Below are 25,952 nucleotides of genomic sequence, written 5' to 3'. Positions count from 1 at the left end.
TGGGATGGGTCTGTGGAGACTGGAGGATGTGGGTGGGCACGGGAGGCCCTGAGTGCTGGCTCTTCACTGGAGAATGCACAGCTAGCTTCCAAAATACATTTATGTCACTTAAAAAAAAAAAAAAAAAAAAAAAAGGTGAGGCAGAATGACAAGAAGCAATAACAATAGTACTGCTATAGCAATAACATTAACAAATACACTCACTGCTTTTACAGTGTGAAGGAGACCTTTCCTGAAGGCAGTGAGGGTCATGGGGAAGTTTTCTGTGATGCTCACAGAACTTTCACTTAGTCTATCTTTCAGGATCTGAGCACTGACAGATAGACTAGGTGTCACTTAAATAAAGATCTGAAGTGAGAAATGTTCTAGGCAAAAAATAAAAGCAGGTGTCAAAGCACAGAGGTGAGAGCCTGGTGTATTCAGGGAACTGCAAGTGGCTCGCTTTGCCAACATGCAGGGTGCTTAGGGAGTGGTGAGACATGACACAGAAGACTTTGAACTCTGGCCTAAGAAGCACGATTAGAAAAATGAGAATAGTCAGAAATGTACTGCAATAATCCAGAGGAGAAAATGATGTCCACCAATGATGACTCCAGTTTCCACACACATCAGGCGCCTTTAATTAGTAAAACACCCTTAAACTGGTTAGAAAAGAATCCACACCCTAGGCTGACTCCCATTGCCATCCCCTCACCACCACTAACCTTTACAACAGCCCCTGGAAAAATGAGGTCATTCAACAGTAGGTCTGAGAGGAATAATTTGATGGTCTTTGGACAAAAACATAAAAATCCCGATTCCTAGATTTCCTAATCTCCTTTGCATTTGATATTCTCTGGACTTACAAGCAGCTGCAATAAGAAAAACTAAGAAATTCTGACGGCTCTTCCTCTCACTCAGGGCAGGTAGCAGGACTCTTACGGTTTTATGTCTCCAATTGTTCCAATCACAGTTTCTAACACAGAAATGAAACTACTCAGTGTCTCCATCCTCGCCTCACTTTGTTTCACGGAGACCTGCATCTCTAAGTTCCCAGGCTCCAACAGCAGCTCTGTTAAGAACAGACAGCCGGTATCGTCCTGAGCACTGAGGTAGGCTTTCCATGGCTGAGCCCCAGCCCTGCTCACTGCGATGGTCTGGATGTTCACCACTTGCAGGGCCATCTGGAGGGTGTCCGGGTGGACTGCTCCCTGCCAAGGGAACACCTGCTGATGAGCAACTTGGAGACTGAGCCAAGTTTTCTCAAAATACTCAGCAGTAAGCTGGAGATTGGGGACGAGCATGAGGGCTCCAGAATCAGAGATTTCTTGCACCCTCTCCTTGTCCTCTTCAGGAATCAGGGGTCCTAAAAGAATCATAGAACTTGTGTTAAGAGATGTTCTTAAATCTATAGAAACTACATTGTTCTACCCAGATTTCCAAAAGTATACAATGTGACTTCTATCTTTGGATAAATGGCTGAGAGCGCCAATGATGAACTTCTTTCTTGCTCACACGTTCAGGCAGCAGTCTGAGATTCAGGGTATTCTACTTTCTACTAGTCGTCATTGCAAAAGATAACATTTTTTTTGTGACAAGATATAAAGCAAGGACTATTTTACCTGATGCGGCAAAGGATGCAGTGTTGGGAAGCTCTAGGCCACGGCGCTCTGCCCCTTGGCATTTAGAGATGGTTGCCCAGCGGGCTTTGCCATATACTGGCACCAGCGTGTTGAAGTCCGAGGCCCAGCTATTCACAGGTCTTTCTGCCTGATCCTCCAAAAGTCCAAGAGAAGGGTCAGATTTAGGGCTACATAGGATCCGCTTAACTTCATCAATGCCAGCTAAGAGGAGGCGATAATAGAAGAGACCACGGTCCCGTACTGCCATATCCTTTTCTTCCTCTGAGGCAAGACAACAGATGAGTTCATTAAAAACAAAAACATTCTCATGCCATGTCCAGGTGAAGGTGACCATTTTTCAGGGTTGGTGTCACCTTGTCCATAGCCTCTGTCCACACTGCCTGGAATAGGCTGGCAGAAAGCTCCAGGTACGGGGTCTCCCTCAGTTACCTTCTGCCCCTCTCTACCTCATTCACTCTCGTGGGAACCTCTATTGCTTATGAAGATCAAAGGTATTATTTCTTAAGGAAGTAGAAAGTTTAATTAGAAATCCACAGCCTGCCCTAGCCGGTGTGGCTCAGTGGATAGAGCGTCAGCCTGCGGACTGAGAGGTCCCGGGTTTGATTCCGGTCAAGGGCATGTACCTTGGTTGCGGGCACATCCCCGGTGGGGAGTGTGCAGGAGGCAGCTGATGGATGTTTCTCTCTCATCGATGTTTCTAACTCTCTATCCCTCTCCCTTCCTCTCTGTAAAAAATCAATAAAATACTTAAAAAAAAAAAAAAAAAAAAGAAATCCACAGCCTGGAAAGAAATGTTTCCTATCAACATAAGCAAAACACAGCACACGTTAAATTCGTAAGTGGTTCCTTCTCTAGAGCTGCTTTCCCATGACTTTCCAAACATCAGGCTATTGAGGGGCTTCAGGTGAACATTCTGGAAGTTGAGGAAGGCTTTGTGGACAGGAGGAGAGCCCAGGGAGTAGGAGCAGAAATGAATGGTTCTGGTTCTTTAGGTTTCCAGAGAACAGGTGGTCTCCAGGTCTGAGGTGGGTGCTGCCTGCGTGTGCATGTAGGTGAGAGTGTGTAGATTCTAGGGTGAGTGCAGCACACAGCTCACGGAAGAGCAGATTTCAAAGTCTTGGCAAAGAAACAAGCTCACATTAGAGATCTATTTTTATATTTTTAAGGAAAGGGGTGTGGGGGGACAGCTGAGGTCCATCACTTTTTTTTCCCCTCCTCCTCACTCCCATAGATTGTCAGCTGTAATTGGAACTTTCAGTGGAAAAGAGGGGAGCCCTGGGCTAGAGTCGCCATAAACATGTACTATAATTCTTTGTATATAGAAAAAAATTACTGTAAAGTTTAACTTTACTCTTAAGACAAAACAAAACAAAAAACACACTCTCCTCCTATCTCTGTGCCAACCAAAACAGGGGGTGGAAAATAAAGGACAGAAACCCTAGAAAACATTAACATTTTCTTCTTGGGTCCCAGACATGATTCACCAACCAGGAATTTACTATGGATCATGGCAAGTCTTCATTCCATCTGGAGAACCTACCTATGCAGTAATGCAGCAAACGGCCCAGCATGTCCTGGCACTCAGCGGGCCGCGAGAGGAAAAGACGCAGCAGCGCCGTGAGGAGCTCCATCTTAACAGCTGGAAATGTCTCTGACTTCACATTCTCTACGAAGTCTTCCAACACGTAAGGAGCATTGGGAATTCTTTCCCCATGGACACCAAGTAGCCAAATGAGCGCCTGCTTCCCCTGGGGAACGAAGGAATAAGAACAGGTGCTCAAACGCTTGTTGTCTGAAGCACTGGAGACAGTACACAATTACAGGTTTTGTTTTTCCGCTAGTGTCAGCAGAAAAGGTGTCATCTTTTATTTTTATTTATTTATTGATAGAGTTTAGAGAGAGGGAGAGAAAGAGAGAGAGAGAGAGAATGAGGGAGAGAGAGAGAGAGAAACACCAATTTATGCATTCACTGGTTGCTTCTTGAATGAGCCCTGAATCGGGATCAAACCCACAACCTTGGCACATCCAGACAATAATCTAACCAACTGAGCTACCCAGCCGGGGTGGTGTAAAATCTTTTATTCATTTCAACTTGCACTGTATCAATCCACCGCCTACACTTTCTACAACAAATAGGAATGAAATTCTACTGCACAAAAGGAGATTCAAGACTCTCATGGCCTATGGTGATGAAGCAACAAGGCTTCCTCAGCTTTGGGGCCTCTGCCCCAATTAGGGGTTTAATGTTTCAGTGAAAGTTACTGAAAATTTTCTCTAAATTACTTCGGGGTTCTGAGGTAATCATGGGGATTAACCTATAGCACACATCAGAGTCATATGTGAGGCTTCTTAAAAAGATATGCGCTGGGTCCCTCACTTCTGGCACACTGAAGTCAGTAGACCTGGGTGAAGCCCGAATATTTGTAAAAATTCCACAAATGATTCTGACATTCATCCCAACTGAAAACTCCATGGTCTAAATTTGACTCAAAACTGTTAAAGAGAACAGTGATATAAAGTATCTGTAATAAAAACCATAGGTAAATCCTAATGTTTTTATCATTTACATCCCATCTGCACCTAAAACAGAATCTGAGGCGGCCAGCAATTCTAAGAATATCAGACACTGGGTAGAAAGAATAGATTCCATTTCAGAGGTCCGGTTCCCACATCGCCCTCTGCCTAGAAGTAAAGGAGAATTACAGTCTACCTCGCTGTCCTGGATGTTCTCCTCACAGCCGGGCAGCGCCTGGCACACGGCTTCCGTACACTGAGGACACAGCCACACCAGGTCTCGGAAAGTCTGCACCACCACTACAACACAGCTCCGGGCACAGAAGCACAGGATTAGAGCCTCCATGCAGGAAGGAACCTTAAGGAAAGTCCTATGTTCAGACTAGATTCTAGGTGAATTTCTTTAATGGATGTTGGAGGGTTGGTCAATGATTATCTGAGAAATGTCTGATGTGAGCAATAATTTTTTAAAATATTTTTTATTTATTTATTTGAGAGAGAGGGAGAGGGAGAGACAGAAAGAAACATCTATGAGAGAGAACCATCAATCGCCTGTCTCCTACATGCTCCTTACTGGTGATTGAGCCCAAAACCCAGGTATGTGCCCTAACCGGAATCAACCAACGACCTCTTGGTGCATGGAATGATGCTCAACCAACTGAGCCACACTGGCCAGGGCTTAGGCAGTTTCTTAAGTGAATGTTGCTCTTATGAGAGTGCTGTGGGGATAAATGAGCTAATGGATGTAAAATGCACATGTTGAGTTATACTCTGCAGACAGTATAAATGGAGCCCCCAGGGCTGGGACTATGGTGAGCCAAGCAAGGGGCCGAAGGTATATAATTTAGGAAGACACGCAGGGTTAGCACACGCATGAACCTGAGACTGAGTGACTCTTAAAATTTTTGCATCCTAGGCACTCTGCTTGCCTCACCCGAGTTCCAGCCCTAGAAGACACAGCTTACATTATGCTGCCATTGCAAAGAGAGAAGTAAAGGTGGGGACATAACAAGTGAGGTCCTCCTAAACACCCTTCATTGTCTACAGTACAGCTTGCGGACTCATGGCCACCCGAAGACTACCATGTTACATCCATAGATACTACATTTGTCTGATGGCAGAAGTGATGATGCAAAAAAAAAAAAAAAGGGTTAAACATCTATGTCATTCAACAATATTTTTTGAGCAACTATTCTAGGCCAAACAAGTGACAAAAAGCCTAGAAAGGTAGCCATTACCTGTGGTAATGTGCTCTTGTCGAAGCTCCAGCAACTCTGTTAGAATCTGCACACACTGATCTGTGTAGGTCCTGGCAATACCACCTACAAAGGAGGAAAAAGCAGAGGAAATTGTTAAGTCAAATACTAGCATCTCGTTCTAACATAATTTCCCACCAGCCAAAGACAACCGGAGATACCTAAAAACGATGAAATACGAATCTAAGTTTGTTATAAAGGGAAAGTTGGCACAAATGGATCCCTTGTTTGTTTGTTTCTCACAGACCAGTAGAAAACTGAACGTTCACAGAAAAAGAATTTTCCACTGACCAAGGTTGAAAACTGTGGAAACAGGAATGTTCCTGCTGGGAACACTTGGCAGCAGTGTCCTGCCTGCAGGATTTCCCCTCTCCTAGTTCCGTCTCTGCCCCTAAAAGCAGCCACACTTCATTCTATGTAGGAGGGTTCCTTCCGCTCCTCCACTTGAAGCCCTCTAACACTTAGTTCCCCAGCTGCTTTCATTTTGTGAGTTCCTCTTTCAAAATTCCAGACAGACAAGTAGTATGAGAAAATCTGTAAATTTCAGGATTTACTCTGTGTTGGTCCATACTTAGCACTATTCATAGCCCATAGTAGAAGCTCAATAAACGACTGGTGAACTGACACAGGACTTGGAGTCAGGAAAGCTGGGTTCCAGTTCCAGTTCAGGAACCCTATGACCTTTTGGGAAGGTAACTTTTGGTGCCTGAGTTTCTTCCTCTTTAAAATGAAGCTAATAACACTGCCCACTTTTCCTGTCTGCCTCACAAGACAGTGGTAAGATGATGAATAGGAAAGCATTTTGGATAGTAGACAACAAAAAGCAACATCAATTTTAAGTATTATAGTTTGAGTTACCTGTATACTCTATGCCGGAAGATAGGGCCAATAAAACCCTTCCTCCGCTCATTTGTCATCACTGACCCGATTCTCTGGTGCACGGTACTCTGTCTTTGAAGTAAGATTCCTTCCCTTTTGCTCTCTATGGTTCCACCGCTTTCTAGCTGGGTAATGTAGGCAGACACCTACCTATGGCAAAGATGGCAGCCTGTGCAAAGTCAGCAGACACGTCAGTGCAGTACCCTCGCAGCTCCTCCAGCACCTGCTGCACGTTCTCGTCGTTCACCAGCTCACACAGCACCTCCACCTTCTGCAGCTTGATATAGTGGGGCTCCGAGTAGGAGCAAAAGAACTTTTTGTAGTGGCTGCTAAAATGACCCGGCAAACTATGCAAGATCTGGCGCACATGACAGAGGGCAGCAAAACAGAGCTCGCGGCTCTCCGAAGAACAGGCAGCCAGTAAAGGTCCCTTCACTTGCATGAGCACATCCGTTTGCACGTGGGGGAATTTTTTTGCCAAGATCAGAAAGAGTTTGGCGGCTCCCATCACCACGCTTGGGCTACTACTCTTGAGAAAGCTGTCCAACAGATTGAGAATGTCAAACAGCTCCTCCTCACTGCGGGGTTGGTAGCGTAGCAGGAAGTTCAATACCTCGGCCTGGCCCCATTGGTCCAATTTGGACATTCTATCCAAAAGAGAAAACAAAAGTGCTATTTTAGCAACAAAATTAGGACCATCTGCATACTACTGCATCTGTTCATCATAACAAAGGGAGAATTCTTAAAAATAGGCTATGCCGTAATCAAATGATTCTTTTTATATACTACTTAAAGTTTACACAAAATAGTCTTTAAAATCTAATACTCGTTTATGGTACAAATGCACATTCATCTGAGGCCAAAGACATGATCATGATCACTTTACCCTCGATCCAGACCCTCTACCCTTTAAGACAGCATAAATGGCTTAGTCTCAGGGACATAATGACCAAAAGGAGGACAGAACCCACAGGATGTTTCTGCCATTTCTCTACATCACTGAAAGAAACTAAGGCAAATGAAAGAAATTCTCCCAATGAAATATGGGCAAGTTAATAGCTTTGATTAACTTTTTTTTAAAAAAAATTAACTTTCTTTACTACTCCTTAACTCAACACATCGATAAGATCCCACTAGGAGCAGATCTCATAATTAAAAGAGCACCAAGGTGAGGCATCCAAACCGATTTAAGAGATGGTGGGCGATGGGCTTATTGATGACAACACCTCCTTCCTGTTTCAGAATTTCCTCTAGAGCCCTCAAGCAGTTCACCACCACAATTGGATCCTGGTCACGTAGCAAACTGTATAATTCATTTACCAGGGCACCATCTAGAAAAGACAACAGAGACCTCAGATAAAGAAGAAAAGCTTCAGAGTCACGGGGATAAGGGAATAGAGCCCAAGTAATAGTGTAAACGGACAAAGCTGAACTTCTCTGCTATAAAAATTACAAAGGCAATACAAAGTCAAGGCCAAAAAACTGCCATCTGCTGCGTAGCTAAGGCAAAGGATCGCACCTGAGCCTCAAAGAAAGGATTCCTCTGATCTCAGAAAATATCAAGCCCTGAATCCTACTTAAAGGGACATGCACAGAGTCAGGGCCACATTATTACTTTCTGCCAAAGCTAAATAATCTTTCACAAAGTCATATATATATAATGCAGGCACAAATAAATATTGATTAGGATGTATCACACTGAAACTTACCCACTTCAGAGTCTTCATGAAGATTATGCATCTTGGCACAGCCCAGGACTGCCACCCTCCTGACGTATGAAGCCTTATCCCGCAGACCGTTGAGAATAGGCTGTTGGATATACTCCTGTACACCAGGCATCCTAAGCAACACATCCTGGAATCAGCCAGATTCTGAAATCCCAGTTTTCACACAATTTAGCCCCTAACAACTTAACAGGCGGTTCAGTGGGTGTCTGAATGCACATCTATCAGATCATGAATTGGAGAAAGCTGTTGTCAAACTAAAAAAGCCTATTTGGCTTTATATTTGGAATAATGCTACACACAATTGTTTAGAAATCTTTAACCAAAACCAAGAACTATTTCACCTAGAGTGAGAATGAAAAACTCCCTCTAACGAACCCATCCTATCCAATTTAATCCTATATAATAAAAGGCTAATGTACAAATTGACTGAATGGCAGAACGACCTGTTGCTATGACACGCACTGACCACCAGGGGGAAGACGTTCAACACAGGAGCTGCCCCCTGGTGGTCACTATGCTCCCACAGGGGGAGCACCACTCAACCAGAAGTGGGGTTCATGGCTGGCGAGCGCAGAGGCGGTGGTAGGAGCCTCTCCTGCCTCCGCAGCAGCACTAAGGATATCTGACTGATGGCTTAGGCCCGCTCTCCAAGGGCACAGGCTGGGCTGAGGGGTCCCCCCACCCCCGAGTGCATCATTTTCGTGCACCAGGCCTCTAGTGTGATATAGTTTTCTAAGCTAAAGTGATGGCTGAACACTGTGACAACAGTGTTTTTCTCAGGATAAAAGAGCTCAAATAAATTGTCATCATTGAAAACCTACCCCTTGCCCTAACTGGTTTGGCTCAGTGGGTAGACAGACTGTCAGCCTGCAGACTGAAGGGTCTGGGTTCGATTCCAGTCAAGGGCACATGCCCAGGTTGCAGGCTCGAGCCCCAGTAGGGGGCATGTAGGAGGTAGCCTATCAATGATTCTCTCATCATTGATGTTTCTATCTCTCTCTTCCTCCCCTTCCTCTCTGAAATCAATAAAAACAAACAAACAAACCAACAAACAAAAACCCTACCCCTTCATGGACATGAACAACAGTGTGGTGATTGCAGGGGGCGGGGGCAGATAAGGGAGATAGAAGAAGGCATAGAGGGAATAAATGGTGATGGAAAAAGTTAAATTAAATTTAAAAATGAAATAAAAACCTACCCCTTGACCTCCTAAATTCATCAGCCACTGAGAAACAAGCAAGAAAGAGGGTGGTCACCTGAGGCTACACATGCTCCGTAGTGCCAGCCCTCGCACCATCGGGTTGGGGTCTGAACAGTCTTTGCACAGCGTGTTGATGGCCAGGAGAGCCAGATCTGGCTTCAGGGGAGCATATGTGCACATGTAGAGATAAACCAGCTTCTTCTGAACAATATCTACGGTGGCACTGGCCTTCACCATTTCCATGAAAACTCCAGACATGTCCACGCCCTGAGTCATGTGCCTGAAACCAACACAACATAGTAGGAAGAAGCAAAAACATGTAATTCCCAACCTATAATGAAGGGTTTTTATTTTATTTTATACGTGTCCTGGCTATCTAACTAGATCTCTGCGAGGGAAGCAGCCACATCCACCTTGTCTATTATGTCACCCAGGGGCCTGCAATAAACATTCTTCTATTTATTCAACACTTACTGAAATTCTGAATACATTCCAGTGAAATTCAGCTTTTACATCCCAGGGATATGCTCTGGGGACATAATCTGGAAAAAGGAATGGTCTCAGATCTCTAGGAACTCAAAGTCTGCTAAGGAACCAGACAAGAGCACCACCAATTACAGTACAATAGGTAAGTACGGTAACAGAAGACAAGGGACGGTGGGAATCCAGAGGTCTACTGATGCCAGGAAGTCATAAAACGTTCCCACAGAGGAAGCATCACTTTAGCTGAATGCGCAGGACTCACCAGGCAGGCGTGGTAGGTAGGTAATGATACATGCCATATGGCAGGTGGACCTGAGCAACAATGGTACGTTCTTTTGAGAGTCTGCAGGTAGTCGAATTAACCTGGTATTCCTTGAGTGCTATGATAAAAAACTTGGACGTGCCCTGACCGGTTTGGCTCAGTGGATAGAGCGTCAGTCAGCCTTCGGACTGAAGGGTCCCAGGTTCGATTCTGGTCAACGGCATAAGCCCGGGTTATGGGATCTATCCACGGTAGGGGGCATGCAAGAGGCAGCCAATCAATGATTCTCATTATTGATGTTTCTATTTCTCTCCCTCTCCCTTCCTTTCTGAAATCAATATATATATTGAAATCAATATATATATATAAAGGATCGCTGTTTCTCAAACTATGATCGCTGTTTCTCAAACTATAGTCTCCTACAGGAATCAGATGGGATATTGGTTAAAAACGCAGATTTCTGGGTTCCATCCCATCCTACTGAAATCAGAATTACTGGATTGGATGAAAATTTTATATTAAAATTTAAAAAGCACCTCAAGGGACTTTTGTGTACACTAAAGTTTGTGATCCACTTTAGGCAAGACTTTTATACGTTCAAATTCGTACGTTGGAAAAATCACTCTGCCTAAAATGAGGGGGCAAGGTGACCTAGTAGTACCTAGGCTACTGCAGTTGCTTTGGCAATGAAACCAGGACAACAGCAGTGCCCTTTTTTTTAAAAAAAAAAAGGATGGATATCTAGAACTACGAATCCATCTGACTTGAGAAGTGAAGTGTCATCGAGATTGATTCCCACGCTTGGTCAGCGGGGTAGCAATGTTCACCAACACACATCTAAGTGGAAGAGCAGGTTTGGGGCGGGGAAGGACTAGGTACTATTTTGCATGACTTTGAAGAAACATCCAGGCGGAAATGCCGAGCCAGCAGTTAGGATCTGTGGGTCTGAAGATGAAAAAGGTCTGTACTGGATATGGTACAGGTCTGGGAGTCAGCAGTTTAAGTTAAAGATATGGATGACACCACCCAGCTGAATAAGCGAGGTAGAAACTAAGCCTCGCGGGGAGACGGCAATGGCACTCCGGGGCGGCAGGAAGCCCCAGGCCCAGCCGCCACGCGGGAAGGTGCATTCGCTCTGTCGGAGGCGGCCGCCCCCAACGGGCCTGCGCGGGGGCGCGAGGGCGTGGGCTGATACCTAATCACTCGCTGGATGACATTCCGGTAGCGCAGCCTGTCCGCCTGAACGTGAGGGTTACACAGAGCCTTCTTCAGCTCCTTCACCACGTCCTCGGAGCCGAGGTACGGCATCTTCCCGCTCAATCCAGGGCAGTGCCCACGGCCCGACGCGGGAACCTGCGCAAAGGAAGTGCCAGTGAGGACACCAGAGGCGGGACCCGCTGCAGCCAGGCCTCCCCAGGGCCTGGCGCGCTCGGGCTTCCACCCCGCTGCCCCCGGCGAGCCGCCCACCTCCGCAGGCCCGGGGGTTCCTTCCCCCGGACTTTCCCGCCGGCCCGCACCGCTCGGATTTCCAACCCCGCAGGCCGCAGACTCAGCCTCTCAGTTCCAGCCTTTCTGGCGCCTCCTCGCGGCCGCCGTCGCCGAGAGGTCCTAGCTCACGCTCTGCGGAAGTCCCGCCTCCTCCTCCAGAGGCCACGCCCAGCAGCTGCCACTCATCCTCTCCCGGGCAGCGCCGAGCGCAGCCTGGCCCAGACCTTGGAGTGCCCTTCCCCCACCCTCTCCCGGAGAGTGCGGCCGAGCTCGGTCCGGCGGGGCGGCGGCGGGCGATCGGAAGTCGGCTACCTCGGCCTGTCCGGCCGGCAGCGCGCGCTTTGAGTGGGTTCCGCGCCGGCCCGGCCGGCTCCCGCGCGCGGGTGGGCATGGCGCTCCGCAGAGCACGGTCACTTCCTCCTCTTTCCTGCCCACTCTAGTGACTTACTCCTCTCCCAGGCTGGCTTTTCCCCTCAGGGTCCCTGGCCCCGCGCCCGCCCCAGCCCCAGCCCCAGCCCCAGCCCCGGCGGGACTTTTCTCGGGGCTGCTGTAGGAGGCTCACGCCGCAGGGCTGTTCCCATGCGGATCCCACGGTGACTGCAACCCCGCCACAATGAACGGGGTCCTGATCCCGCACACTCCCATCGCGGTGGACTTCTGGAGCCTGCGCCGGGCCGGTTCCGCGCGGCTCTTCTTCCTGTCGCACATGCACTCGGACCACACCGTGGGGCTGACCAGCACGTGGGCGCGGCCCCTCTACTGCTCCCCAATCACGGCCTTCCTCCTGCACCGTCACCTACAGGTACGGCGAGCTGGATTCGGCCTCCGAGCGCTGGTCCAGGCGTCCAGGACGCCCATCTATCTCAGCCTTGGAGTCCTAGAGGGGCCCAGAAGGCCTGGTTGTTACAAATGTGGCCGCTGTTTGATCCCAGAAATGCATTTTTAACCAGAGCAAGCGTGTGGATTCCAACTGGCGGATTTACGATGTTTCAGCTACAAGTTGGGGAGATCTTTTAGCCCAACCAAGGAAACTGTTCCTACTTCTTCACATAAACTAGGCTAGCGTTTCCCCAACTTGCCTCATCATAAGAATCCACCTAATGTGCTGGGTAGATAGATTTTCCACCTCCTCCCCTTCCCCTCCTCTGGTTCAGTAGATACAGCTGGTGCAGGTCCTGGACATCTGGTGGGATTTTTTTTTTTTTTTTTTAACAAGTGCTCCCAATGGATTATTATAATCTGGAAAGTTTGAGCATCGCTGACTAGACTGTTTTCTGGCATCTGAATTTAAAATTGTACAGAGGGTGGGGTGGCGAGTGGGAGAAGGAAGGGGGCTTTCGGGAATCTGCAGTACCGCTTCTGCTCAGCATTTGGTCAGCTTTCCCCCCATCAGGAAAGGAATAGCTCCTGGCGCAGGGAGGTGTCAGGGAGGGGAGTCTGTGTTCACTGCCATGACCTACTACTGTTTCCTCAGGTTTCTAAGCGGTGGATCCGAGCCCTGGAGGTTGGGGAGAGCCATGTCCTGCCTCTAGATGAAATTGGGAGAGAGACCATGACTGTAACCCTGATGGATGCCAACCACTGCCCTGGCTCCGTCATGTTTCTCTTTGAAGGATACTTTGGAACCATCCTCTACACAGGTGGGCCTCCCCGGAATCCCTCCCACTTTCTCAGCCTGGACACTGCTTTCTTGACCAGCCTTAACTCGTAGTAGAACGTTCGTTTCAGCAGCACATATACTACAATTAGGACAATACCAAGATTAGCACGGCCCCTGCAGAAGGATAACACGCAAATTCGTGAAGTTCTGCATTTTTCTTGAAACCTATGTAATCCCATTAACCAGGGATACCCAATAAATTTAATTTTTATAAAAAGAAGTCTGAAGGCCTCCTCGCTTAATCCCATATGAGCACTGACCCTTTCTGAACGGACTTCTCACTCTTTAAGGGTCCAAACCTTGAAAAGGAACGGGATAGAAACATTTCCACAAGGAAGCTGTATTAGGTGTAGTAGTTCCGTGCCAGATCCAGGTCTTCCACGAGCCAGAAAGCTAATGCCCATTTGTTGTTGGAGGTGGGAGGCTTGTCTTCTCTACTTTTGTCTCTGACTCTGCCCCAGGCGATTTTCGGTATACACCGTCCATGCTGCGGGAGCCAGCCCTGAGAGTGGGGAAGCAGATCCATACCTTATATCTGGACAACACCAATTGCAACCCGGTGCTGGATCTTCCTTCCCAGCAAGAAGCTGCCCGGCAGATTGTGGAGCTCATTCGAAAGCACCCACAGCATGACGTCAAGATTGGTGAGTGGTTTCCCTTCCTTTTTCTCTCGCCCATAGGGGTGCACCTAGGTTCTTTGTGGGTGTCTCACATCTTTCAAGTCTTTGTGCAGACCCCCTTTCTCCAGGAAACCTATACCTGTCCATCTATTTTTTTTAAGTTTTAAAAAACATATTTTTATTGATTTCAGAGAGGAAGGAAGAGGGAGAAAGAGAAACCTCATGCCCTGACCAGTTTGGCTCAGTGGATAGAGCATCGGCCTGTGGACTCAAGGGTCCCAGGTTCGATTCCGGTCAAGGTCATGTACCTTGGTTGCAGGGACATCCCCGGTGGGGGGTGTGTAGGAGGCAGCTGATTGATGTTTCTCTCTCATCGATGTTTCTAACTCTCTATCCCTCTCCCTTCCTCTCTGTAAAAAAATCAATAAAATATATTTAAAAAAAAAAAAAAAAGAGAAACCTCAGTGATGAGAATCATTGATCGGCTGCCTCCTGCATGTCCCCTAGTGGAGATTGAGCTCCCAACCCGGGCATGTGCCCTGACTCGCATGACCTCCTGGTTCATAGGTCGATGCTCAACCACTGAGCCACACCAGCTGGGCTGCGCTGTCCATCTTAATTTAAAATTGCCGTCTGCTCGCCGTCCCTGCTTCCACATTCCCAGCTCCTGATTGTATCTGAGTTATCTGCATCTATGAGTTTGTTTGTTGCTTTGTTTTATGTCCCACATTGGAATGAAATCATAGGCTTCTTGTCCTTTAACATCAGACTTATTTCGCTTAGCACGTTACTCTCAAGATCATCCATCCATGTTGTCGCAAATGGTAGTATTTCATATTTTCTTATGGCTGAGTAGTATTCTGTTGTGTATATGTACCACATCTTTAATTACTCATTGAGGGTCTAATGTTATTTCTTACCAGTTCCTTCTTTGTACTTTAGTAACAGCATACTGTTACTAAAACGTTCTTAAAACGTTGTCATTTCTTTCGCTTGCCAGCTTAACTTGGACCCATCCTTTAAGACAGCGCAGTTGTCGTTTTCCAGGGAATCTTTCCTACCTTCATCAACGGAAGATACTTTTCTGTGCCCTCATATTACTGTGTGCATGCCTCTAACAGTGCCCTTAACCACGTGGTTTCTGGCGAGAGGACTGAGACTTTCCGTTCCCATAGTGCCTATCATTGGTAGATGCTTTTCTGTGTTGAACTGAATGAATGAGTGAATTCTGTGCTAACTTTTCCCTACCCCATTTCCCACATATCTCAGCTCAAATGCCATCCCATCCCCGATGCACTCCGATCGTCCCGTTATAGTGTGTATCTTTGTTGAACATTTGGTTGCTTTATTAGGATTTCCCAATAGCTTCATTCTCTTTCTTCTCTTACTTTCCCCAATACTGTTACCATTATTCAGGACTCTATAGCCTGGGGAAGGAGTCCCTGCTGGAGCAGCTGGCCCTGGAGTTTCAGACCTGGGTGGTGTTGAGTCCTCGGCGCCTGGAGTTGGTGCAGCTGTTGGGCCTGGCAGATGTGTTCACAGTGGAGGAGAGGGCTGGCCGCATCCAGGCTGTGAGCCACATGGAGATCTGCCATTCTGCCATGCTGCGCTGGAACCAGACCCGCCCTACCATCGCTATCCTTCCCACAAGCCGGAAGATCCACAGCTCCCACCCCAATATCCACATCATCCCTTACTCCGACCACTCCTCCTACTCGGAGCTTCGTGCCTTTGTGTCAGCGCTGAAGCCTTGCCAGGTGCTGCCCATCGTCAGTCGCCAGCCCTGTAGGGACTACTTTCAGGACAGTCTGGGCCCCAGGCTCCCTGCGCCCTTGATTCCAGACTCTGTACAGCAATACATGAGTTCCTCCTCCAGCAAACCAGGCGTTCTCTGCCTGTTAGAAAGGAAGCTTCGGAGGCCGAGAACCCAGGGTGTCGTGTTTGACTCTCCTGAGGAAAAGGCTGATCAATTTCGAGCTGACAGGGACTCCAAGAAGGCCAAGAACCAGAACCTTGCTGGGAACCCTGAGAAGCAGCCTTCCCTCCATCCCTGGCGGACCAGGAAGCAGTTGTTTCCAGAGCTCTGCAGCAAAGAGTGGGAGGAGGCAGTCCCTTTCTCCGAGTCCCAGAAGATGGTGGCCGTGCTGCCGGCCCCCTTGGGTTTTTCAGTTCACTTAAGGTCTCCAGAGGAGGAATTGCTCCCTCCGGAAACGGGGGAGGAAATCGGTGCAGGGCCCCACGTGGTCCCCAGGGGCGACAATGATGGCTCAGCAGTCTCAGGGAACCTGCCTGCGTCGAGGGGCCAGGATTCACCCCAGTCTCACAGCAGCAAGGCTGTCCCGTTTCTGGCCCCTGAGTTCAGCGGCCTGGCCCTGAAATACCTCCTGACTCCACTGAACTTTTTCCAGGCAAGGTTCTCTTCCAGGGGCTTCGACCAGCGAGTGGAAAAATACCATAAATCCTTGCTGAAGTGCAGACGGGAGCACAGCCTCGTTTGATCCAGCGCTGCAGTTTTGAAGATGGCGGCTGATGGCTGGCTGGTGGGGCGTTTGTTTAGGGCCTTTTCTGTCTTCCCAGGATTCTTTTGGGCTCACCTTGGAGCAGCACTCCTCAAAGTGTAGTCATTGGAAGCCTAATGCTTATGGAACCCTTAGTATATAGTTGACTGTTTGAAAAACCATTTTCATTAAACCCCTCTACATTGTGAGCCCCTGTAAGGTTGTAAGAAGGCCTGCAGTAACAATCTGTTTACATTTTTTTAAAAGTATCTTTTTATTGATTTCAGAGAGGAAGGAAGAGGGAGAGATAGAAACATCAATGATGAGAGGGAATCATGGATCGGCTGCCTCCTGCACGCCCCCTACTGGGGATTGAGCCCGCAACCCAGGCATGTGCCATTGGCCGGAATCGAACCCGGGACCCTTCAGTCCACAGGCCAGCATGCTGTCCACTGAGCCAAACCAGCTAGGGCCTGTTTAAAATTTGTTAACACAGTGTTTCTCCAATGTTTTTGAATGTGCAATCCTCTTAAGTGGCTGCAGAAATAGTTAAAGAGTCTGAAGCCAAAAGGCCCAGGTATTCCCGTTATTTTGTGTGTCGTGTGGCATTCTCCATGTCCCCTCCTCCCTTTTCCTAGACAGAAGTCCCTAGGTAGTTCTGTTTTTTCACTTAGGAACTGTGGCGCTGGAGGATAAAGCGGTGAACCAGGCAGCACGTTCCAATCCTGGAGGTCACTGACTTGCCGTGACCCCATCCCAGCTACTTCCTGTCTCTGCCTTGGGGAGGGAACAGGAAGCGAAGAGCCTTGGAACATGGAGCAAAAAAATTCCATCTTTGCCTCCACGAGAGTTTGTAGTTGTCACTGGAGACCTACCTGGAATGGTGCCAGCCGGAGCATTGGGCACCCTCCCCAGGGCGGTACCTGGAACCAGGCTGAGGGTATGATGGGCCTCCCAGCTGCCTGGAGGCCCTGGCTGTGGCGGAAATAAAATTACAAAAGATCAAATGTGCTGTCAGATATTCCTGATTGTTCACATAGCTGGGATGTTTACTGCCCCCTCCCCCCCTGCAGGCCCCCGCCCTTGGGTTGAGTAGGGAGCCAGAGCACACAGCTTGTTTGTTTTAGTATCCAGGGCAGAGACCAAGGAGCCAGCTGGTGGAAGGGGTGGGGGTGTGCAGTTCTGCCCTGTTCTGCTTGCAGCCTGACGAAATGCCAAGCCAATAAGCAGGACAGAGATGCAGGGCACAGGCACGTAGATCCATCGCTTCAGAATGGACCCGCAAGCCCTTGCAGTGATGAAGCCTGCTCCTCGTCCAGGAAAAACAGTTTCATGCTTTGGGAGGAAGATCTGAAGAGTTTAGATATTGAAACAGGGCCTTGCTCTTTGGCAAGCTGTCCACAGCTGTGTTGTTTTTGTTTGTTTGTTGTTTTTTAAATATATTTTATTGATTTTTTACAGAGAGGAAAGGAGAGGGATAGAGAGCGAGAAACATCGGTGAGAGAGAAACATCGATCAGCTGCCTCCTGCACATACTGGGGATGTGCCCGCAACCAAGGTACATGCCCCTGACCGGAATCGAACCTGGGACCCTTCAGTCCGTAGGCCGACGCTCCATCCACTGAGCCAAACCGGTTAGGGCCGCAGCTGTGTTTTGTCATTGGCCTTCACTGTAAGCCGCCCATGGGCCCACTGGGAGCCGCAGCAGGTGAGCCTGTGGGGCGGCAGGAAACGGGCATTGTCCTGAACTTGAATCCATGCTTGAACAGCAGAGCCTCTGTGAGCCGGGGGCTGAGCTACCTACCCCTCCTGGTTGTCCTGGAGGTCAGATAATTGGGGAAATGCCTATCTCAGTGCCTTCTGCATGATGGGTATTTGAAATGATGGTTCTCTTAGCTCCTGGTTCTTCACAAAGTTTATAGCCCCAGCCAGTTTGGCTCAGTGGATAGAGTGTCAGCCTGTGGACTGAAGGATCCTGGGTTTGATTCGGATCAAGGGCACATACCTCGGATGCAAACTCCTCCTCAGCCCGAGCCCTGGTCAGGGCACATGCAGGAGGCAACTAATCAATGTGTTTCTCTCACATTGATATTTCTGTCTTTCCTTCTCTCTTAAAAATCAATGGAAAAATATCCTCAGGTGAGGAGTAAAAAGAAAAAAAGTTTACATATAAAATAAGAAACTTTGGGAATCATATAGAAATATAAAGAAAAACTATAATTGCTCCACGTGGAGCAATTGTTTTAACTTTTTTCTGTGCATGTAAATGTATTAAATATATAATTTTTTCAAAATTTGGGCAATGCTGTATATAGTTTCATATCCTGTGGGTTACTTAATAGCTTAAGCATTTTTTGTATCATTAAATATTCAAAATGTCATTTTTAATAGTATAATGCTCTATCCTGTAGGTATATCTTAAAATCATTTCCATATTATTCATTTTGTGGGCCCCTTTTCACAATTATGCATATCACAATGAGCATCCTTGTGCATATATCATGGCACTTTTGTTTATTAGATTACTGGAATTACAGTTTCAAGTTCTTAATGCAAATTGTGCCCAGTTGCCCTCTAGAAAGAGTTTCTTACCCTCCTTTTTGCAGAAGAGGATAGCATTAAAATACCCTGAAGACTCTTAAGTTCCATGATGTTAGTAGGACGGTACATGTAAACACTTAGGAAGTCATCTTACGTGTTAAGATTTACTAAGCTGTGTGGGCAAGGCTTAGCCTGGCTTCCCCTAGGAGCCTCAAGCTGGCTCGCTTCTGCGCTGCCCAAAGGTGTCTGGGAGAGATAAGGTACCCAAGTTGGCTTTATCTCCTGGGAACAGAGGGAACCTGTCCGCTCCTGGCGTGTGCTGTGTCACCCCTATTCCTTGAAGAGGGATCTGTATGAATTCAAGTGGGGGAGTAGAAGCAAAGGGCTTGGAGTTTGGTTGTTGGTACAAGTTTGTGTTTTAGGAATGGGAAAATTCCATACTATTCTAAAGTAAATTTGCCTGGTTTCTAGTAGAGATTGGCAATTGCCTTATTTGTTTTTGTTTCTCAATACGCATATAAAAATGCGGCATGGCATAGGTCTGAGTAGGCAATTTATTTTTAGGATCTGAGGATGACCCCCATAGAGCTATGAAGATCTTCATTAGGCTTGAAGGTACTGGGAGAAAGGAAGTTCCCTGGAGGTCAATTCGTTTTTTGTTTCAGGGTCTGTGGGAAAAGTTGTACTTTTCCACCAGGAAACCGACAGTGACTTAGGTCCCTTTAGAGGAGAAAATCGGCCTCGCTGGCTTTGCGGGACCATCTCTCACTCCTGACTCAGACTTCCCTTTGTGGCAGGAAGTAGGAGATAAGTGGGCCTGCTTGTTCAAGAGAGGGGATTTGGACCTGGGTTCTCTGTCTCAAGTCCACTCCCAGGGAGAGAGTTCACGCTACATTCTTTTTTTTTTTTTTTTTTTTTTTTTTTTTAAAACTTCTTTTTTTTTTTTTTTTTTTAATATATTTTATTGATATTTTACAGAGAGGAAGGGAGATGGATAGAGAGCTAGAAACATCGATGAGAGAGAAACATCGATCAGCTGCCTCCTGCACACCCCCCACTGGGGATGTGCCCGCAACCAAGGTACATGCCCTTGACCGGAATCGAACCCGGGACCCTTCAGTCCGCAGGCCGACGCTCTATCCACTGAGCCAAACCGGTTTCGGCCACGCTACATTCTTGAAGTGGTCCTTCAGCAGGAGAAATGCTGGGGGTACATGTTTTTTTTTTGTTTTTGTTTTTTTTTTTAAATATATTTTATTGATTTTTACAGAGAGGAAGGAAGAGGGATAGATAGTCAGAAACATCGATGAGAGAGAAACATCCATCAGCTGCCTCTTGCACACCTCCTACTGGGGATGTGCCCGCAACCAAGTTACATGCCCTTGACCGGAATCGAACCCGGGACCCTTCAGTCCGCAGGCTGACGCTCTATCCACTGAGCCAAACCGGTTTTGGCAAGGGGGGGGGGTACATGTTTTGATGCTACCACTAGGGAGTAGCTGTCGGTCTGTTACCTGCCTCGAACTCACAACCCTCCCGAACCACAAGCTCTTTTGTCTTAGGTTCATGGCACTTCCTGGGACATCCCACCGACACTGGTACAGAATGATTCTGCTTGCCCTTCTAATCATAAAATAGTGAGCGAGACAGAAACTGTCCTACCCACATGGAACTTACATTCTAAAGGAGAGAGGCAGTAAATAAATACCAGGTAGTGATAAGTGCTAAGAAGAAGAACAACAACAACTAGCTAACAAGAGTTGGGGAGAAGTCAGATACAGGTGGAGGAAGGTGTCTATGGATTGACCTGAGTGAGGGAAGGGAGCCAGTCAGGTGAAAGGTCATGTGATGGGCGTTAACTCTGTGTCCTAGGCACATCAAGAAGAGCATATGGCCAAAGGGAAGAAGAGGAGATGAGCTCAGGGAGGGAGACAGACCTTGGATCAGAAGTGACGTGTAAGTTAAAGTACGAAGTTTGGGTTTTTACCTCAGTGTAATTAATGGGAGGCAACTGGAGTGCTTCCCTGTAGGGGAGTGATACAATCGGATACATACTTTTATTTTAATGTGTTTTTTTTATGGTTTAAAGTATTACATATGTCCCCCAATGATACATACTTTTAAAAGCAACAGATGGAGCCCTAGCTGGTTTGGCTCAATGGATAGAGCGTCAGCCTACGGACCAAAGGGTCCCGGGTTCGATTCCGGTCAAGGACACGTACTTTGGTTGCAGGCTCCTCCCTGGCCCCGACCCTAGTTGGGGCACATGTAAGAGACAACCATTCCCACTCTCTTCCACTCTCCCTAAAAATCAACAGAAAAATATCCTCAGGTGAGGATTAACAAAAAACAAACAAATAAAATCAAAGATGGAGCATGGGGCGGGGATGAAAGCAGGAATACCAGTTAGGAAGCACTTAACAGCAGTGAGAGGTATTGGGGAGCGGGACTGTGGTTTTGGGAAGAAAGGGGCTTTTCATGGTATTCAGATCTATTAGACTCTATTAGCGTTACCTCTTTAGCACAAGCACTTATAAGATAAACCCTTCTCCCACCAAAGCTTTCCCAAAGGAGAAATGTATACGTAACCACATATACACCCACAGATAGCATGCAGACGCACATGTTTGGAGGGAAGGAAGAAAGGAAGAAGAAAGTAATGTGTGAGTTTATTTACAACATAAGTGAATATCTGGAATACTTTATGAATTAATACTATTTCCTATAATAGACATGTTTTGCAACTATGTACTTAGGAAAAAAGATACGGTTTACTTGCTTTGGAGTCAACACAAGCCTTGGGGTTAGAGGTTACATTTCCTGAGAGAATAAGAGTCTTCAGGAAAAAACTGCACTCATCAGAGAACACTTGCTTTTTAAATTATTTAAATTATGATGATGTTTAAACCATAAACGTTTATGAGAAAAACATTAGTCCTGATCTTTGAATATCTGTGTCTGTGAGAAGAGATCTATGAGATGTAAAGGAGATCGGGGCATAGTTGGATTCAGTGTGAACTGAGCCTTTTTAATTCACCAAGACGTAATATTCTGTATCCTTACAGAGAGCACGGAATGAGCAAGGTAATTTTTAGCTGATGAGAGTGCATCCCCCCTCTGCAAGGCGCCGAGTCAGTACAGACATAATTGACACCTGCCGTCCCTTTCAATCATGGTAGTGAAAGTCTACACCTGTTATTATTCCATCTTTCACTGCTCATAAACTTTCTGGTTTCACAGACCGGATCAGCAGATATGAATAGTAATGGATTCCGAGTTATCTTGGAAGTCACATTAGGGAAATGCTCTGATGGATGGAATGAGGGAGGTAAGAGAAAGCATGATCACCTCCATTTCCAGGATGAGGAAATCGAGCAAGTCCACTCACACCCTAGTAACTAGAAGAGTCGGGCTTCCTACTGACAGGCACCAAAGCCCGCATTCTTCGGCACTGGACATCCTGGGAGCACTGAGGTTGGTCAGGCAGAGCCTACTTCACATTAGAGAATTTCGCCTCTAGTTTTATATATATATATATATAGATTTCCGAGAGGGGAAGGGAGAGGGAAAGAGAGACAGAAACATCAATGATGACAGAGAATCATTGATGGGCTGCCTCTTGCACGCCCCACACTGGGGATCAAGCCCGCAACCCGGGCATATGCCCTGGCTGGGAATTGAACCTCAACCTCCTGATTCATAGGTCGATGCTCAACCGCTGAGCCACGCTGGCCTGTCCACCTCTAGTTTTGATAAGGCACCGCCTACCCCACCTCAGTGGAGAGAACCACGTGCTAACCACTTGATGACAGCTTGCTGATTTTATAAAAATGCTTCCAATAGTAATAAAAAAAATAAGTTAAATTTACAGCCAAAGATGAAGATTGTTATTTTGAGATTTCTTAAACTCTATTCTATAGGTAACCAAATTTCGCTGCTTTGAACGCTGTGAATGAACACTCAGTAATTTAGTCACTAAAATAGTTATTAGTACCAACCACATATCAGGAATTTTGTTAGGCAAGGGATACTGTGTTGGGGCCTTTTTCATTTCTGAGTTTGTAGGAAGTGCAAAATGACTGAGCACAAATAACACCTAATTATGAGATTTCGAGTTCCTGCCGATTCATTGCCCTCTACCTTGTGGGTCTCTGTGTGCCTTCCCAGAGCGTTTATTTTGGCTTTGGCTTTGGCTTTGGCTTAGAACTGATGAGAGGGAAAGACATATGGAATGCAGGTGTCAAAGGCTTAACGGTTGGTCAAAGATGGTCAAAGAAGAGGTGAGAAGATACAGAATGGCAGAGGCATGATGAGAAATAATGATGATCCAGGGAAAGGAAGAGAAAAGCACTCTTCCTTAATTTTGTTGAGTAAAGAGTTGTTATATGAAGAACGTGAGGGAGAGTAAGATGGTTATGTGTAGATGAGGGAGGACATAGACATGATTGGGGGGGGGGGGTGAGGAGGAATAAACATGGGTTGTATGAGTATTCAAGGTATTTGCTCTTCCCCCAGAACACTCTCTGGGTTGACCCTTGAAAATTAGTTAAATTAGGGAGAAAGTCTCTTGCCCATCATCTCTAATTCCCACGAACCTCCCATCTTTTTTTTTTATTGGGGTAAAATGCACATAATATACAATTAACCGTTTTTAAAGTGTGCAACTCAGTGACATTGGGTGCCTTCACAATGCCGGCAACTACCACCGCTCCCTCGTTTCACCTTCCCTTTCTTTTAATTACTGGTATTTGACGCTTGTTCTTTCATCCAAACTCTTATTCCACCAAAGCCATCATTTCTGCTGGGACCCAGTCCCCAGAATGCCCTATTCTGATGCCAAAAGAAGACAGACCAGCAAGACTTAGACTTGAGAGCAGGCAGGTCACACTACTTAGCCCAGCAACCAACCCAGCTGTAGTGGGTTGAAGCTGGGGAAGGAGGGAAGCGTGGAGGTGATGAGGAGACAAAGCCTTCTCCCAACGTGGAGGAGGGACCTTTGCGACAAAATCCACTCACTCACCCGATTGTTCTGGGCGGGTTCCTAATGCAGTGAGTACGCTTCTCAGCTTTGTATGGACCACACTCAGCAGCAGACGGATAACCTTTTCTTCCCAAGAGAGTACTTGTCATACCTAAGACATCATGGCCCCTGTATATGATGATATAATGGCATATTTATTCTTCTGTTCCCAATTTGCATTAAAATGTACTTAAGATAGTTACTAAAGCCCTAGCTGGTTTGGCTCAGTGGATAGAGCATTGGCCTGCGGACTGAAGGGTCCTGGGTTCGATTCAGGTCAAGGGCACATACCTTGTACCTCAGTTGCAGGCTCCTCCCTGGCCCAAGCCTTGGTGGGGACTCCTGCAGAAGGCAACCAATCAATGTGTTTCTCTCACATTGATATTTCTCTCTGTCTTTCCCACTCTCTTCCACTCTCTAAAATTCAATGGAAAAATATCCTCAGGTGAGGATTAAAAAAAAAAAAAAAAAAAAGATAGTTACTAAAAGCAAATAACATCTCACTGATGGCCCAGCAGAAGTAGTGCCATCTTCTTTAAGTCCCTGCTCAGTCAACAATAGTTCTAGAAGCTTCTACAGTGACCTCCAGACACAGTTAACTCTTATATTCCTCAGTATTTTTAATACCACTTTGAAGACCAATATCACAGACTTGTGATAATTATTCCTAATTGGCCACCTTGTAAGATCCTTGGCAGTGGGGGGGGAGGTGAAGGGGCAAGGAATATGCTTTACTCATCTTTTTAGTCTAGCTCCGTGGTCGGCAAACTGCTGCTCGCGAGCCACATGCGGCTTTTTGGCCCCTTGAGTGTGGCTCTTCCACAAAATACCACGGCCTGGGCGAGTCTATTTTGAAGAAGTGGCATTAGAAGAAGTTTAAGTTTAAAAAATTTGGCTCTCAAAAGAAATTTCAATCGTTGTACTGTTGATATCTGGCTCTGTTGACTAATGAGTTTGCCGACCACTGATCTAGCTCAGTGCCTGGTACTTGTACAGACAATGAACTCCTAGGGGGAGGGAGAAGGTTATCTTTTAACCTCCATCACACATGCTGGGTTTGCCTGCCCTGGAAACTTTGTTTTGTTTGTTAATCCTCACCCGAGGACATTTTTTCATTGATTTTTAGAGAGAGTGGAAGGGAGGGGGAGAGAGAAATACCGAGGAGAGACTTTAGTGCTCCTGGCTGGGAACAGCTCCCCCTCCCCCTCCAGCTGCTCCGACTTTGTCTGGGAGGAAGCAGTTCCCATACCTGCCCTTTGTCTCCAGGTTCCCTGCTTGACCAACCCCTCATCACAGAAGACTAATCAGGGTCTCTTTCTTCAGTCTTCACCCACGCCAGCCCGCCATCCTCCTCACCACTCCTCTCTCTAACACACAGGCTCCTTCGTATTACCTGTCTGATTAAACCTCTAATACCTCTTCAGTGCCTTTTAAAATCTGGCTCAACCTACCTTACTAATTCCATATTCTGCCACTTCTCTGCTGAACTGTAAGTTCCTTCTGGATATGGACCATACCTTTTCTTCTTTGTATCTTCAATTTCCAACATACCGCCTGGAACACGGAAGATATTTAACAGATATCTGCTGAGTGGACAGATGAACTCCAACTACATTAAACTTTGAAACTTCTTTGACCACATACCATGCTCAAATAGTGCCCCATGCATTCCGTGTCCTGACTCTGTCACTCAACTTATATATGTCTCCTTGCATTTTTCCCCTCATTAGACTGTAAGTTCTTTAAGGTAAAGGGCATGTCTTACTCATCTTGCATCTGATCCAGTGTCAAGAAGAGTGCTTGGCGTAGAGCAGGCATACAGAGAGGAGAAAATACTAGGTATTAAGTTCTGCATGTAGTGAGACAGACTGAGAGAATGACCTGGGAACAGTAAAAATAGAGGATTAAAAAAAAACACCAAAACAGGATAAGTAAATAAGTAGTCAGAACTGAACAATTCGAATAAAGTGTGAGATGTCAATCAGAAAAGGCTCCCTGGGGGTGAGTTTTGAGATGTGCTTGAAAAGAGGAGAGCGAGTAGGAGCTCAGAAACATGTCGTGGAGCTGGGTTGAACCAAGGCCTGGTAGGCGATGAGCGTGCTTGCAGCCTGCTTTTTTTTTTTTTTTTTAATATATTTTATTGCTATTTCACAGAGAGGAAGGGAGAGGAATAGAGAGCTA

The 25,952-nt window shown here is 46.7% G+C and overlaps 3 protein-coding genes across 8 annotated transcripts; 1 reads left to right on the top strand and 2 right to left on the bottom strand.

The window, feature by feature from the left end:
* Positions 1–591: 591 nt before the first annotated feature.
* AP4B1 (adaptor related protein complex 4 subunit beta 1) lies at positions 592–12,143 on the bottom strand. 3 transcript variants are annotated; one of them, XM_080649169.1, is made up of 11 exons: positions 11,995–12,143; positions 11,140–11,297; positions 9,255–9,479; positions 7,981–8,111; positions 7,455–7,602; positions 6,422–6,918; positions 5,375–5,458; positions 4,333–4,436; positions 3,163–3,370; positions 1,602–1,883; positions 592–1,345 (listed from the first exon to the last, which is right to left on the bottom strand). In XM_080649169.1, the coding sequence occupies exons 2-11, from the start codon at positions 11,250–11,252 to the stop codon at positions 918–920; spliced, it is 2,220 nt and encodes a 739-aa protein (XP_080505295.1). In that variant the 5' UTR covers positions 11,253–11,297; positions 11,995–12,143; the 3' UTR covers positions 592–917. The 3 variants fall into 3 exon arrangements, with proteins under 3 accessions (XP_080505295.1, XP_080505293.1, XP_080505294.1); XM_080649167.1 differs by lacking the exon at positions 11,995–12,143 and adding an exon at positions 11,412–11,583; XM_080649168.1 differs by lacking the exon at positions 11,995–12,143 and adding an exon at positions 11,462–11,548.
* DCLRE1B (DNA cross-link repair 1B) lies at positions 11,769–17,194 on the top strand (the record flags this gene model as incomplete). 3 transcript variants are annotated; one of them, XM_080649171.1, is made up of 5 exons in its annotated part: positions 12,046–12,234; positions 12,907–13,072; positions 13,554–13,736; positions 15,129–16,252; positions 16,885–17,194. In XM_080649171.1, the coding sequence occupies 4 exons, from the start codon at positions 12,046–12,048 to the stop codon at positions 16,208–16,210; spliced, it is 1,620 nt and encodes a 539-aa protein (XP_080505297.1). In that variant the 3' UTR covers positions 16,211–16,252; positions 16,885–17,194. The 3 variants fall into 3 exon arrangements, with proteins under 3 accessions (XP_080505296.1, XP_080505297.1, XP_080505298.1); XM_080649170.1 differs by having other exon boundaries at positions 11,769–12,234; positions 15,129–17,194; XM_080649172.1 differs by lacking the exon at positions 12,907–13,072 and having other exon boundaries at positions 12,173–12,234; positions 15,129–17,188.
* LOC308237881 (uncharacterized protein) lies at positions 17,071–25,628 on the bottom strand (the record flags this gene model as incomplete). Of its 2 annotated transcripts, none has more annotated exons than XM_080649174.1 (4): positions 25,537–25,628; positions 25,223–25,325; positions 23,772–23,900; positions 17,071–17,185 (listed from the first exon to the last, which is right to left on the bottom strand). In XM_080649174.1, the coding sequence occupies exons 1-4, from the start codon at positions 25,538–25,540 to the stop codon at positions 17,071–17,073; spliced, it is 351 nt and encodes a 116-aa protein (XP_080505300.1). In that variant the 5' UTR covers positions 25,541–25,628. The 2 variants fall into 2 exon arrangements, with proteins under 2 accessions (XP_080505300.1, XP_080505301.1); XM_080649175.1 differs by lacking the exon at positions 17,071–17,185 and adding an exon at positions 17,711–17,924.
* Between the last annotated feature and the right edge of the window lie 324 nt (positions 25,629–25,952).

The sequence above is a fragment of the Plecotus auritus genome (assembly GCF_963455305.1).
Source record: "Plecotus auritus genome assembly, chromosome: 12".
NCBI classification, from domain to species: Eukaryota; Metazoa; Chordata; class Mammalia; order Chiroptera; family Vespertilionidae; genus Plecotus; species Plecotus auritus.
The sequence above is the reverse complement of the archived record's forward strand: the minus strand, read 5'-3'. Positions and strand labels throughout refer to the sequence as shown.

Excerpts from the sequence above, each read along its gene's own strand:
- AP4B1 (XM_080649169.1), bottom strand. The coding sequence starts at position 11,252 with ATGCCGTACCTCGGCTCCGAGGACGTGGTGAAGGAGCTGAAGAAGGCT. Across the intron at positions 7,603-7,980 it reads TCATGAAGACTCTGAAGTGG|ATGGTGCCCTGGTAAATGAA; the intron begins GTAAGTTTCAGT and ends TGTCTTTTCTAG. Across the intron at positions 1,346-1,601 it reads TGCATCCTTTGCCGCATCAG|GACCCCTGATTCCTGAAGAG; the intron begins GTAAAATAGTCC and ends TGATTCTTTTAG.